The sequence below is a fragment of the Carica papaya genome, chromosome 8, assembly GCF_054855325.1.
Source record: "Carica papaya isolate Zhongbai chromosome 8, ASM5485532v1, whole genome shotgun sequence".
NCBI lineage: Eukaryota > Viridiplantae > Streptophyta > Magnoliopsida > Brassicales > Caricaceae > Carica > Carica papaya.
Genome location: NC_142316.1, coordinates 31189412 through 31202648, shown reverse-complemented (window position 1 = coordinate 31202648; position 13237 = coordinate 31189412). Strand labels below are relative to the sequence as shown.

The 13237-nt window shown below is 35.1% G+C and overlaps 2 protein-coding genes across 2 annotated transcripts; one reads left to right on the top strand and one right to left on the bottom strand.

The window, feature by feature from the left end:
• Positions 1-5768: 5768 nt before the first annotated feature.
• ERD15 (dehydration-induced protein (ERD15)) lies at positions 5769-7369 on the top strand. Its single transcript, XM_022053136.2, has 3 exons — positions 5769-6003; positions 6506-6871; positions 6978-7369. The coding sequence occupies exons 2-3, from the start codon at positions 6529-6531 to the stop codon at positions 7127-7129; spliced, it is 495 nt and encodes a 164-aa protein (XP_021908828.1). The 5' UTR covers positions 5769-6003; positions 6506-6528; the 3' UTR covers positions 7130-7369.
• A 672-nt stretch (positions 7370-8041) lies between these two features.
• BPG2 (P-loop containing nucleoside triphosphate hydrolases superfamily protein) lies at positions 8042-11424 on the bottom strand. Its single transcript, XM_022053135.2, has 4 exons — positions 11191-11424; positions 9775-11108; positions 9093-9260; positions 8042-8705 (listed from the first exon to the last, which is right to left on the bottom strand). The coding sequence occupies exons 1-4, from the start codon at positions 11294-11296 to the stop codon at positions 8355-8357; spliced, it is 1959 nt and encodes a 652-aa protein (XP_021908827.1). The 5' UTR covers positions 11297-11424; the 3' UTR covers positions 8042-8354.
• Positions 11425-13237: the final 1813 nt, after the last annotated feature.

The window sequence follows — 13237 nt, the reverse complement described above, 5'->3', positions numbered from 1 at the left end:
ATAAAATAAAATAGTAGAATAAGAACTTCAAACGTTACAATATGATGAATAATAAATAAAACGAATAAATCAAGGTGAAATTAAGTATAGTAGAACATGATAATGAAGCAGAATGGAATAAAACGTAACAATTCAAAATGCGTGATTAATATATTAATTTTAGCTAGATATAACGAAAGAAGAACGAGAATGGATTATACCAACTAAAAGGACATAGACTATGATAAAATAAAATAAAATAAAGTAAATTAAAATATAACAAATAAGAATAATAGATAAAATAAAATGATAATAGAATTAAAAATAACGAATATATAACACAATTAAAATAGTGACAAATATAAACAAATTGATTTACACCGACAACTTGTATTTAATCATCAATGAATAACAAAACTGTTTAGAACCACCGTTTATTATTGTTTTAACTTTAATTTAACCGTAACATAAAAAAGATTGAGGGATTCTTACACTGAGTCGGAGTCTAGAACACTGTCTTTTTTAAATATGGTTCGCAGTGGTTCCCGACTCTTGAATTTCTTGAGTTTTTTGGTAACATTTAGAAACACACAGCAAAACGGCGTAAAAATACGTAAGGAGTGGTAAAAAGGAGCAAAGAAAACTCATCGAGTCGATTTGGGATTCTGGCATAACGGTGCCACCAAGCTTTGCCATTTGGTTCTTCTTCCCTGGCATTTCTCTCCCTTGGTTACGTCGAAACTAGCATGGTTATGGTGGAATTTAGCTTAAAACATGGATAGGAAGTGTTTTACGGAATAAAAAGAAGAAATTTTGACCTTAACGGTGTTGGCTTGACCTCCGGCATGAGGGCCACAACCGTGCTCCATTATTTGCTCTCTCGAGTTATGACTTTTCCTTGGGTTATTCTACATCAAAGATAGTTTTGAATAGTCTAGAACTGAAAAATAGGATAAATAAGAGAAAATCACACTTACTGGCGTCACTATTAGCTTCTGGTATAGTGGTGTCGTCGCTTTTTTTGGCATCTGAGCTCCCTCTGGCCCCCTACTACTTCTTCTTCGGTCAACCTAACGGCTAGGGTTTGGGAGGACGGCCGAAAAGAGGTTTAAATACCTCTTCCCCTTCAATTTGAGTTGTTTGTGCGAGTCTGCGTGGAACAACAAAGGCCATTTGATCTATTTACGGCATCCTAAGTTTCTCTCAGTGTGAGTTTTAGACTGTCCGATCAATCAACTCTGCGAATTTGGATCATTGATTTCGCGATTGTTGGATCCATCACATAGGCGATCAGAGCTGTTTGTGCGAGTGGAAACGAATCTAAACCGTTCGATCCCTTAGGTACGCGGATCGCCAGCGTGGCTTCCTGCGTGGAGATGCCTGCTGACATAGTTATCATGTGGTGCATCTTGATTTGTCGTGCTGCTGGCGACCGTCGTACGTTGCCTGTTTCTTTTAATTTACAAAGTGACCCTAGTTTTTCAAGTTTTCTTTCAAGTGAGCCCCCCTTTATTTTACATATTAGCCCTGATTTCTGAAATTTGTTTCAAAAGTGTCCAAAATACAATTTTTTTTTTCTCATTATTTTTGCACCTTCTTAATAAATAAGAATCAACTATTATTTTTATTGAAGAAAATTTCAATTTACTATCACAAGTCTAATTATTCCGAACTCGGAATGTTACAAAGTCATTCAATCACTTTGTGCATAAAAAATTTTATAAAGTTATTTCATTTTAAAAAAGAAAAGAATACTTAAATGTGCATGAAATGATCTTCATATTTAGGCAAAAGAAATATCAACGGCTATAAATTCATAACCAATTAACACTAGATGTAAGTATGACTAAATTCACATGCTATAAATTTATCAAAATATTTAATTGATGATATATATATATTTTTTTATTTAAATAAAATTAAAAAGATTGATGGGCTGCTTGTCCACGTGAATTAGTGAATTCGGTCCACTTGTTTTATTATAATTCCTCCAAGTCGTCCTTCTCAGTTGGATATTCAGCGAACATAAACTCTCGGCCTGTGAACTGGTGAGTGTTCATCCAATGCGGTTCATGTGTATCCTCCTGAGTTACGTTTACACACATAGATATAAGTAATTTCAGAATTTTTGTAATATATAATTATAGAGTGTGATTAATTGTGATTTTAATTCTCATATATATATATACACACTGTAATGGGTTAAATAGGAATGGTAAACTGTGTAGTTAATTTAGTTTATAGTCATTTATATTGAGATTAATCATAAAATATAGATTTTAATTTTCCTTATTTCAGCCTTCAAACGCATTGTTTCAAATAAGAAATAAATATGCCGAATATTGCATATAAAAATATTAATCATTAAATAAGACTTGAAAATAGTAAAATTCTGAAAGTAACAAAATATTTTCAATTATTTTTTCAAATATTTTAAAATCAATTGGTGATTCTAAATTATCTGGTAATTTTTTTTTTTTTAAATTTAATATCCCTAATTCACACTATAAAATGCACTCTCAATTTACCATTCAATCGTGAATTTGATACTACAAATTTTCCCAATGGCATCCCCAAAACTTCAATTTGCTCTCCTCATTCTTCTCTCTCTTGTTTTGCTCGCTCGTTCTGGTAATATTTCTTTTCTCTCTCTCTCTCTCTCTCTATATATATATATATATTAATTTATTGATGTGAATTTATAACAGATCGTCGTCACGCAAGAATGGCCCAAGAGGACTGCAGGTTTTTTGAGGGACAATGCGCAACAAGAGAAGATTGCAACAAGATATGTCCCATTCCTGGTGGTGTTTGCGTTCCTCGTCCTTCAACCTCACTCTTAGCATGTTGTTGTATAGATGCTTAATCAATTGGGGAAAAAGTTTACGCTCAATATTTCTTAATTTAATACAAATAAAATTAATAATTTTTATCGTTAAATAATTTGTATTCTGTGACGGCCCAATTAATTTAGTTTTTTTATGAAGTTACGGCCCAGTTAGTTACGCCGTTTGCACGAAGGCCCATCTATCAAGATTTGGATTTTTAATATAATAACTAAATTAAATTAAAATAATTCCACACTATTAAGTTATATTTTTAGTGTGTTTATTAATGTTTTAATTATAATACAAATTTATAAGTTATATTGTACGATAAATACACAAAAATATAACCTTTTTTTTTTTTTTTAAATTATTACATAAAAATTTAGTTGGTGAGCTGATTAATATTTTTGCCTCTTTGTAAAAAGTAGTCTTTGAATTTTAGTTTTTAGCATTTCATGTCACAATTTTGTATAAAAAAATGTATATATATATATATATGTGTATTTATATATGTTATTTTCCAAAATACTTCTAAAGTAACAATATATTTTCCTATGGTCAAAATCTATTATTATTTCTCATATCCCATATGGTATTACTAATTAATGATATAAATATTTATTCACTATTATAGTAAATTTTTATTTTCACAATAATATTTCCCTAAATGAACGAAAGGTTACCGTACATGTTTAACTATTATTAAATATTTATTTTATTTAAAAAATAATAAATTTATTAAATTTAATTACCACAATCCACTAACAAATTAAGAAAATTATATATATATATACATAAGTTCAAATAAAATATAACTTATATATAGTAAAACTCTTCTCAAAGTTATTTTTTTCCCATAATTATAAGAAATTGCATATTTCTTAAATAGTTAGGATACATTTTAACTATTTTGATGCATTAAGAATATAAAATTTGTATTGAGAAGTAGATAAACAATAAATAGTGTATATTATGATTAGAAAATTTCCAAATACATATCCTGATTTAATTCTAAAAAGTGAATAGTTGACATGCAAATTAATACTTATTTACTAACATTTAAATACACACACACACACACACATATATATATATGTACGTTTGTATAAAGCATATGAACAATGCATGTTCTTTGTTATTATTACATGATTAATTAATGAATGATGAAGAGAGAGAAGGGGGCATGATAATCATGTTTTATTTCATCGACCAACAACCCATGTGTCATCCGCACATTATCTGCAACTTGTTTTTGCAACCAAATTACTAATCAATTTGTTTGGAAACGAAAATAAATACGTACTATCCTGGTTTCACTCTGCCTTCTCCGCGAATTAGGTTGTACTTGCTCATTCTGCCATGTCCCCACACACCCGGAAAGTCAAAAGTTAAATACCCAATTCCATCGTAATCACTCCCACTCCACCCTCCATTACCATCACAATCTCCATCAACTATGCAGATCAAGGATTAATTAATTTTGTTTTTTTTTTAAATTTTCAATACAGTTTAATATATATTTAATTTTATATTATATAAGAATCAAATTTCCAATATTTATTTTTATAGAGATAGAAAAATATTATTTAATCTAAAATTTTAAATATTTTAATAATATTTTAAGTGCGTAATAGATATTTCATCAACATTCATGAAATAAAATCATCTTTGAAAATAAAAGAAAAGAAAAATTAAAGAATACTCAAATAATTTTGAAAATATAATGCAGATATGATAGCTTAATATGCAATTAAATGTTCCTACTATATCTACATGAATTTAATTAATGCAAACATTAATTTATAAATAAATTGATATGACAGGTGTTATTTTTAAAATTTGTTGAGTAATAATTTAAACTTTTTTAATGTAAAATTTGACATAATAATGACCATTGTTGATAAAGATTAAGGAATAATTAAAATATTAATCACTTAAATTATGACTTTTGAAAATAACAAATCTATGTCATCTTTTGGTACTTGCTTAACTTATCACATAATCTTTTGGTACTTGTTTGTTTTGTACCTAATTGTTAATAAATCAAAATAACATGTCTATATTGCATGCACAAATAATTATGGTGAAATTCTTATACTACAAGATGAATAGAAATATATATATATACATATCAAGTTATCAATATGTGACTACATTTTTGTTGCATAAATACTTATAACAATATAGTCACGTTTATTCGTATAAGATATGAAATTTTTTTTAGAAAAGATAAATAATAAAATTATACACGATCGTGAGTCATGAATGATCGCTATAACTTATGCATTATATTTCAAATCAAATAATTATTTCTCGTTCATTCGTAGAAGGATGAGCTGTAATAAAATTTGATAGAGGATTTTGATATTTATAAAAATGTTTGTTTATACTCAAATATTTATGTATAAAATATTTTAACTGAACAAAGATTTATTCGAGTATTTTATATTCTCATTTAAACTTTCTCACTTATAAATAGACTATTTTGATATGATTAAATTCAATTAAAATGTTTTCAGTCATAATTTTTTAAATTCAATTATTTTTCTGGAATTATGGAGCCAGTTTTATTATATAAACTCTTAAATTAAAAAATATGTATTACTTTAAATAAAAAAAAAATACTAACGTTAAATTAAATTATCATTACTTTATGAGAAGGTAATTATAGCATTTTAATTGTTAAATTTTTTTAAGCATACAAAATTAACAAAATAAGCGATGGAATGATCAGATTCGAATTACTTTGTAGTTTTCTTTAATGACAAAAAAATGGGACCCACACCAGAAGCCAGTCGCATCCAGGCAACTGTTTCTAGACTTTTTCGATGACGTGGTAATCCTATTGATATCGTGCACGACGCGTAGAGAATAGTCAACAAACGCCAACAACAGTAACGCGCTTTTATTTTCTCCGTCAACCGCCTAGTTCCAGGTAAAAAAAAAAAATCACCTCCCAGCGTGTGAGCCTATCTAACCTGACCGTATCCCCCGGCCGTCAAATTGGCTTGCTTCGGATTACCCGAACCTCATTGCCTCGGTTCTCCTGCCTATATATATCGAACTAACTTCACTCCTCATCGTCAATGTTCGTTAAGTCTTCTTCTTAACCTTCACTGGTTGATCTGGTCCTACCAGAAAAGCTTCGACTCACAGAAACGACAAAAGGAAAAAGGATATTTTCTTCTTTCAAGAGGTAAATCTGCGATCTGTGAACTAGATTTTGGAAGCCGAGAAATTCTGCGATCTGTTCGCTTTTGTTATTCTTCAATTCATTGATTACTTGATTTTTTTTTGTCGACTATTGAGCGCTTTGTTGGTTGCTGAGAAAACGGAAGAAAACGAAACGCTGATTTTTTATTTGTTCGGTGAATTTTAATTAGTTTCTTTCATTTGAGAGATCTATGTGATAGTTTGTTGTTCCAGCTCGGAGATCCGTGGATTTAACTAAATAGGATCCTTTTTTTTTTTTTTTGTTTGGTTAAAAGGAAATGGAAGAACAGAGATGAAAATTTAAGATCGAAACGCTGGACTTAAATTTCCTTCTACTATACTTTCTCGGTCACTGTTCTAAGGCCGATGATTTGATTTGAGAACAAGACTGCTGGCTGTTCAAATTGTTTTCAAAATTCTCAATTTGCATCTTGTCTGTAATCTAATTACTCGAGTTTCTCTTATTCTGGATTGTGGAAATACAGATCAAGAAAGCTGACTCAAAAGAATGGCGTTAGTCTCAGGAGGAAGGTCAACACTAAATCCCGATGCACCTCTCTTCATTCCCGCTGCTTTTCGCCAGGTTGAGGATTTCTCCCCGGAATGGTGGCAGCTAGTGACAACCTCAACCTGGTACCGAGACTACTGGCTCAGCCAACATCAGGGCGAGGACGGTTTCTACGACAACGCTGAAGATGATCTTGACAGCGGTGACATTGTTGATTTACTGCCCGACTCGTTTGATCTTGACGCCGGTGAGGACTTCTCCAATGTGGAATATCAGTTCGAAGAGTTTGTTCGATCTTACGAAGCTGAACTTGAGAACAAATCCCATCTGTCGTCTTATGGTGGTAAGGAAATGGATATCCACTAACTGAATTGAGTTTAGGTCCCATGTGAAAGTCAAACCCTTGTAGATTTCCTTTTTAATGTGTTGATTCATTCATGGATTAACAGGCCTGAAACAGGATGTTGAGGCAGAGAATTTTTTGAGAACTTTAGGGGAAAGAAGCCCCAAGTCACCGGCAGAACCAGCTAAATACATGGATAAGCCAGCCAAGTGGGTGAATGCGAAATGCAGTCCCCGAAGCATTAAGCAGCCACGCTGAACCATAATATCAAGCTTCCCTATCATGGCGGATCTCCGTCCCTCCAGTATATTAGTACTGTAGTTGTTGTTTTCTAATGGCTGTATAGGATGAGTTTGCAAGTCAAGCAGCTCATGTATCACTCCTGTTAATCCTCATGTCTTTTAACTTTCAGTTTAGTCAGAGTCCTTAGAAGGCGTGAACAAAAATGTAAAAATCTCAATCGAAAGATAAACAAAAACAGCATTCTGTTTCACCACAGATGAATTTCCCCACACATTTTCTTGCAACCAATCCCTTGAATGATCCGGCCAAAATTTAGAAAATCTAAATTTCTTTCAGATTTTATTGACACGGGGCTCTGAGCTTTCTTCCAATTTATGTTGTTTGAGAGTCAGATTGATGGTTTCCGCGTTATTCAAAGTAGAGACATAAAGGTATAGAAATATAGAAATGCATCCAGCGCTTCAAGCATGCAATGTGGTGGGATTGTTACCAAACAGGAAATCAGGTTCCAATACGGTGCCTTGGTGACAAAATGCCTAATTTTCCAACATGTCATTTCTGAGATTAGCTAGACTTGGCCATTGACATTGACTCTAATAGAATTTTTATCTTTTCCTAAATGTAACTTTATGAATAGATGTTATGAAGATTTCTTATAAACATTACCCAAATGATTGCTATATGAAGTTAATACCCACTTGAGATATCACATATTTTACTGGACAATAAATGTTAGAAGTTTGTCCATTGTCCAACCTTACCTTTCTAAACACGATTAAAAAAATATTGTGTTAGATGAGCAAACGATGCTTAAAAGCTCGAAAGTAATATGCTTGAACACTACAAAAATTGTGACTGGTTTTTTAGTAGTTTGTACCATCAACACCTATAATCTATTTTCCTCCTCTTTTCCTCAGAGTTAAAAACTGACAAGGAAAAAGATCATACAACGTGCATTAGCCATGGAATCATTAGCTTCATACTTACAAGGCGAAGCCCGCACTTTGAAATCATCTGAACCTTTTTCTCTCCACAATTTCATTTGCCTGGTAGTGGGAAGAACTTATCAAACAAAATTCCTCTCTGATCTTGGAAGCAAAGCATCCACAATTGCAATAAATTCAGTTTCGATATATGGATGCTTTGAGCCTACTCCTACTAGAGCTAAGCTATGAATCTCAAGTCTATTTGAGACCAAGGGAATCGCATTATTTGTTTGTCATTCAATGGTCAAGCCTCATCAAGCAGACACCTCTGACAAGAAGTCAACATTTCCCTGTCGTTTTTTCTTTTTCTGAGCTTCATCTTTTGTCTGGTTGCCTATGATATCAGATATAGCTCCTGGAAGCCAAAACCCTGGTCTTTCGAGAAATGCTGCCCTGTCGAGAACCAACGGTTCTCTCAAGGTTATCCCAATGCCATGGAATGTCCACAGTGTCAAGTTTGCTTCACCTTTAAGACCCAGAGAAATCCAACCTAAACCAGCCACAGCAATGTCAATGCTATTCACATCCCAACTAGTTCCAGACACTTGAATTTCCTTCTCTTCCCATTCGCCTAATTCAGAAGGATGGTCTGCAACGACGGGTGGCTGTCAAAATAAGCCAAAAAGATAATGCTCAGTCTGGAGCAGGGATTGCTTCAAAAGCATCTATATAACCTTTGCTTGCATGCAAGGAACAACTATTACTAGCAGTCTTCACTTCAATCATCAAAGTAGTTAAATAATAGGTTATCTGTGAATTATTCAAGAAGAGGTTTCACAGGTGTCAGGAAGCATTGAAAGAAGTGAACTAGAAAGTGAAGTAAGAAAACTGGTTATGCTGGTTTCCCTTGTTTTCTACAAAAACCAACTAAAAGTGATTTGTGAGTTTATCCAGCACCCTAGGAATCATGCAAGCTTCAATTGGCAACCTATTTCCAAGAATGCCATAAGCACATAATGACAATTCTTACAAGACTTACAAGACAAACATACCTGCAGCCTCACCCCAATGTGACTCTTACGTATTTCTTCCGCATTATCTATCTTCCCTAAGTGCAGAGAAACATTTGGTGATGCCCAAATTGTGATATATATTGTTTCAACCGAAGCATGATCGAGATCCAGTCTGACCAAGCCACCAACATGAACAGCTTGTCCCACCTGGAGTTGGAGAACATATTAAATCCATTAAGAGTACCAACATAACCACCGCAAGGAATTGAGTACATTACTTTGTTAAGATAACATATAAAAACAACCTAAGATAAGATCTGCACCACAACAATCGTGGTAAATCTGTATAATTAATAATCTAACCTAGGAAATCCAGTGAAACAACTAGCTGAGCATTTGAAACATTAGCCACGATATCAAAAAGCTAAAGTTGCACAACTAGCTCTTGTCTCAAATGCTTATTTTTCCTTCCTAATATTAAACTCAATCTGGGACTTCTTTATTACTCAACAAAACTTGAAGGCAGCTTCTGTTTTCTTTTTGTCAATTTATCTCAATATCCTTAATGCTTTGTATGACAAATGCATCCCATTAATTCGTGCACATTATTTTTTTGAAATAAAAAGTACAAAAAGTATATTAAATCATTAGCACCAAGGGAGTGCCACCCATTTTGTCTAAATGCAGAAGGTGGTAATAGCATTGGAGTGGGACAACTTGCCTTCACTCTATATGTCCGTGGTTGTAGTTCCTTTCGTATTTCAACCATTTTCTGCTCATCCCTAGTCAGTCTCATGGACATCAGATATGGATGTAGAAGGCCAGGAGTGTCATACATTTTTGCCTTGGCTGACAAAATCCCTCCAATTCTTAATATCCCAAGAGTCGTTCCAGGAATTGGAGCTTCCGTAAGCTTTGTGACTCTTGCCCCCTCCTTCTTTGCAAATGCATTGATTAGAGTCGATTTGCCTGCATTTTGCGCCCCTATGACCCAAACATTCCCTCTAGGACCAGCCAATTCCTTAATGAAGGTCAATAAGTTCCTCACACCCAAATCCTTATGAGCACTAACCAAATATACCCCACTTAGCTTAGGTGCCCCTCCAGCCTTTGCACGGTGTCGAATCCACCTATCTAGTCTAGTTGGTGAAATCTGCGAAGGGAGGAGATCAACCTTTGTAGCTACGAGAACAAGCTTTGGCAACTTTTTGGCAAGCTTAGAGTCATTTTGGGCTCCTTCTAACATCTTGAACAAAGACTTGGCTGCCCGTTTTGGGAACGAACCATCAAAATCAACACAATCAACAACCATAACTACAACGGTAGCATTAGCATTTCCAGTAGGTTTTATCAACCTGGTAGCAACCAACCTTTCAAAATCAAAATCAGGTATCAGATTTTCTGCTGCCTTATTCTTCACTTGCCCATAATTCCTCAAAGAATGGCATCGGGCACACACGGTAACCTCATCCTTTTCCTTCTTTCTTAGCTCCCTAGCTATCCTCTTTCTTTCTGCTTTAGACAATCTCTGCTTTCTCCTCTTCTCTATCGTCTCCTCTGTTATGTTACCATACCCCACACCTGCAGGAGCAAAACTCTCCAACTCTAGATCATCTTCTTCTATTTCAAGCTTAGCTTCCCACTCATCAGACTCCCAATCTAATTCACCTTCCTCTTCATCTCCCTCCTCCAATATACCCTCAGTGTCCCCTTCTGCTTCATCATCATTAAATTCGGACCAGTATGATATACCCTCAATATCATCCTCCTCCACCTCCCGCCATTCCTCCTCCTTTATCTCGGTGAGCTTTCTCTTCTTGAAATAGCCAGGCAAATTCGGGTCTTTGTCTTGCATAAAAACCCCACAACCAGGACAAATAAGCCCGTAGTTCTCATCCTCATCCCTCCCTTCACTCAAAACTGGACTCCTCCCTTTCTTAGGTGTGACTTTCCCTTTAATTCCATCTTTTGTTTGCGGAAGTGACTGGTTTTTTAATGATAAACAGATAAATGAAACTTCCTTCTTCCAATTTTTGATTATCTTCTCATATAATCCTGTTAGAGTGAGATTTATATAAAAAGTAGGTTCAGAATTCAAGCATAGAAAATTGAAGAAGAAAACCGATAGGAAATTTACCTGTAAAAAAAGAAAAATTCCTTTCTGGTACTCCATTGATTCTACTGCCATTGTGCTCGTGAAGTTTCAGATTCAGTCTAGTTCCTGTGGACAACAAGAACGCCATTTCTGATTTCTCCGAGTCGCCAATGACCTATTTCTCCAGGGAATTTTGAACTGCGAGAGCGAGAGATCATCAAACCAGAAGTAATTTTTCTGGGCTACTTCAATAAAACGGCGTCGTGACATGATTTAGTTACAGCTGACCAAACGGTGCGTATTTTGTTCTCCTTGCGTGATGTCAGCACCAAGTTTTGGGGGGACTAGAGTGCCAAAATACAGCACGCAAGTTGCTGCCACGTAGATATCTCCGGCAGTTGACGTGTCAATCTCACGCCACGATGGAGGAGCCGGCGGAACTCGTGGCCGACATCCTTTCTGGTTTCCTCTTTTATTTTATTTTATTTTATTCCTATTTATTATTATTATTATTATTTATTATTTTTTTCACGAGTCCTCGTCGAATTCCACCACTCCGATTCGTAAAAACACACACCCTTCCAGAGAGCCTCATATAAAAATCAAGCAAGAGTCTATCGCCTTCTTTATTCGTATATCAAATTAAAAGGAGAAAAACGGCGCCGTTCTGATCGTCTGGTTGACGTATCCAGAAAGACCCCTAAAAATAAGTCCAAGAAACTCGAACACCATGGACGACAAAGTAAACCCACCACCAGGGGAGGTTGTTGAACTCTTAGCTCCCTACCTTGACGCCAAAACACCAGCAGCTGCTTCTTGCGTTTCAAAATCATGGTACGCGTCCATGTCCGCCGAGCACTTATGGGAATCCCTCTGCACCACCCACTACCCTTCCATCGTAGCCCTCAGAGCCACTGACCCTTCCGTCTCCTACCGCCGTCTCCACGCCATTGCTCACGTCGCCGGAGAAATCCTCTCAGACCCGCCTCTCCGTCAAGGATCTCATCTTCATCATCGACTTGCGCACCAAGAATTCCTCTCGCCTTGTCGCTACGGTATCGAAACCGTTCAGCGAATTGCTCCTCAATTGTGTCCAACCCGGTCTGTTCAGATTCGACATTGACGTGAGCTGCTAGCCGCCTGTGCCATTGTCCGTCATGAAAGGTGCGGTTTATGGGATTGAAGAATTGAAGTTGACGTGGGTGGTGGTGATGAGGGGATGGGCGGGAGTGTTTACGATGATGGAATTGGAGGGGAAGCTGAGGTTCGCGTCGGGGGATAAAGGATGGCTCTCTCAGGACTTGCCTGCGGCTGGGTGTTGCACGTCTAGCAGCATGATTAGAGGGCCTGTGGCCGATTTCAGGTTTGGATTTTTTGGCGGCGACGGAGGCGGAAGCATATCTAACAGAGGGGCCGGTGAAGAAGGCGAATATGCGTGTTGGAATGTTGAATGCTGTGAGCTGGAGGTATATAGGGATTGATGATGGGTTAAGGTATCTGCAGCGTTATCTTTTACCTTTTTAGGTGTTGCCATGTGTAGATTAGAACTTCGTCCCTGCCATTTTTTTTTTTTTTTTGGGTAGAATCCCAGAGAAGTTTTTATTTTCAACAGAGTATTCAGAAGTAAATTTATAATTAAGGTTATCCCTGTGATAATTTCTTATTTTAAAATTAACAATTCTGAGTCAAATTTTATGGAGTCATTAGATTTTTAAATTAAAAAAAAAAGGGGATGTATTAAAAAATAATTTTTTTTAAATAGAAGTCAAAATTAGGCACTTACAAAATATTTTTTTCTCATAAAATATAAATGAACTAATTGAACTATTGAGACACATGAAAGTCCATAATATATATATATATATATATTCTTCTGATCAACCTCACATTCTTTCTGATTTTAATGTAAAAATTGATCCAATTAGGGATGGAAAATCAGCCCGAATTTTTCTTAGAATTAAAGAAATATAAAGCAAAAGCCTTGCAATTTTAGAACATGCACGAGAATTGTTACAGAGAAAACTAAAAATAACCCTGTGCAAGGATCAACGCCGTAACAACATTACGGAGTGAGAAGCAATTAGATGAA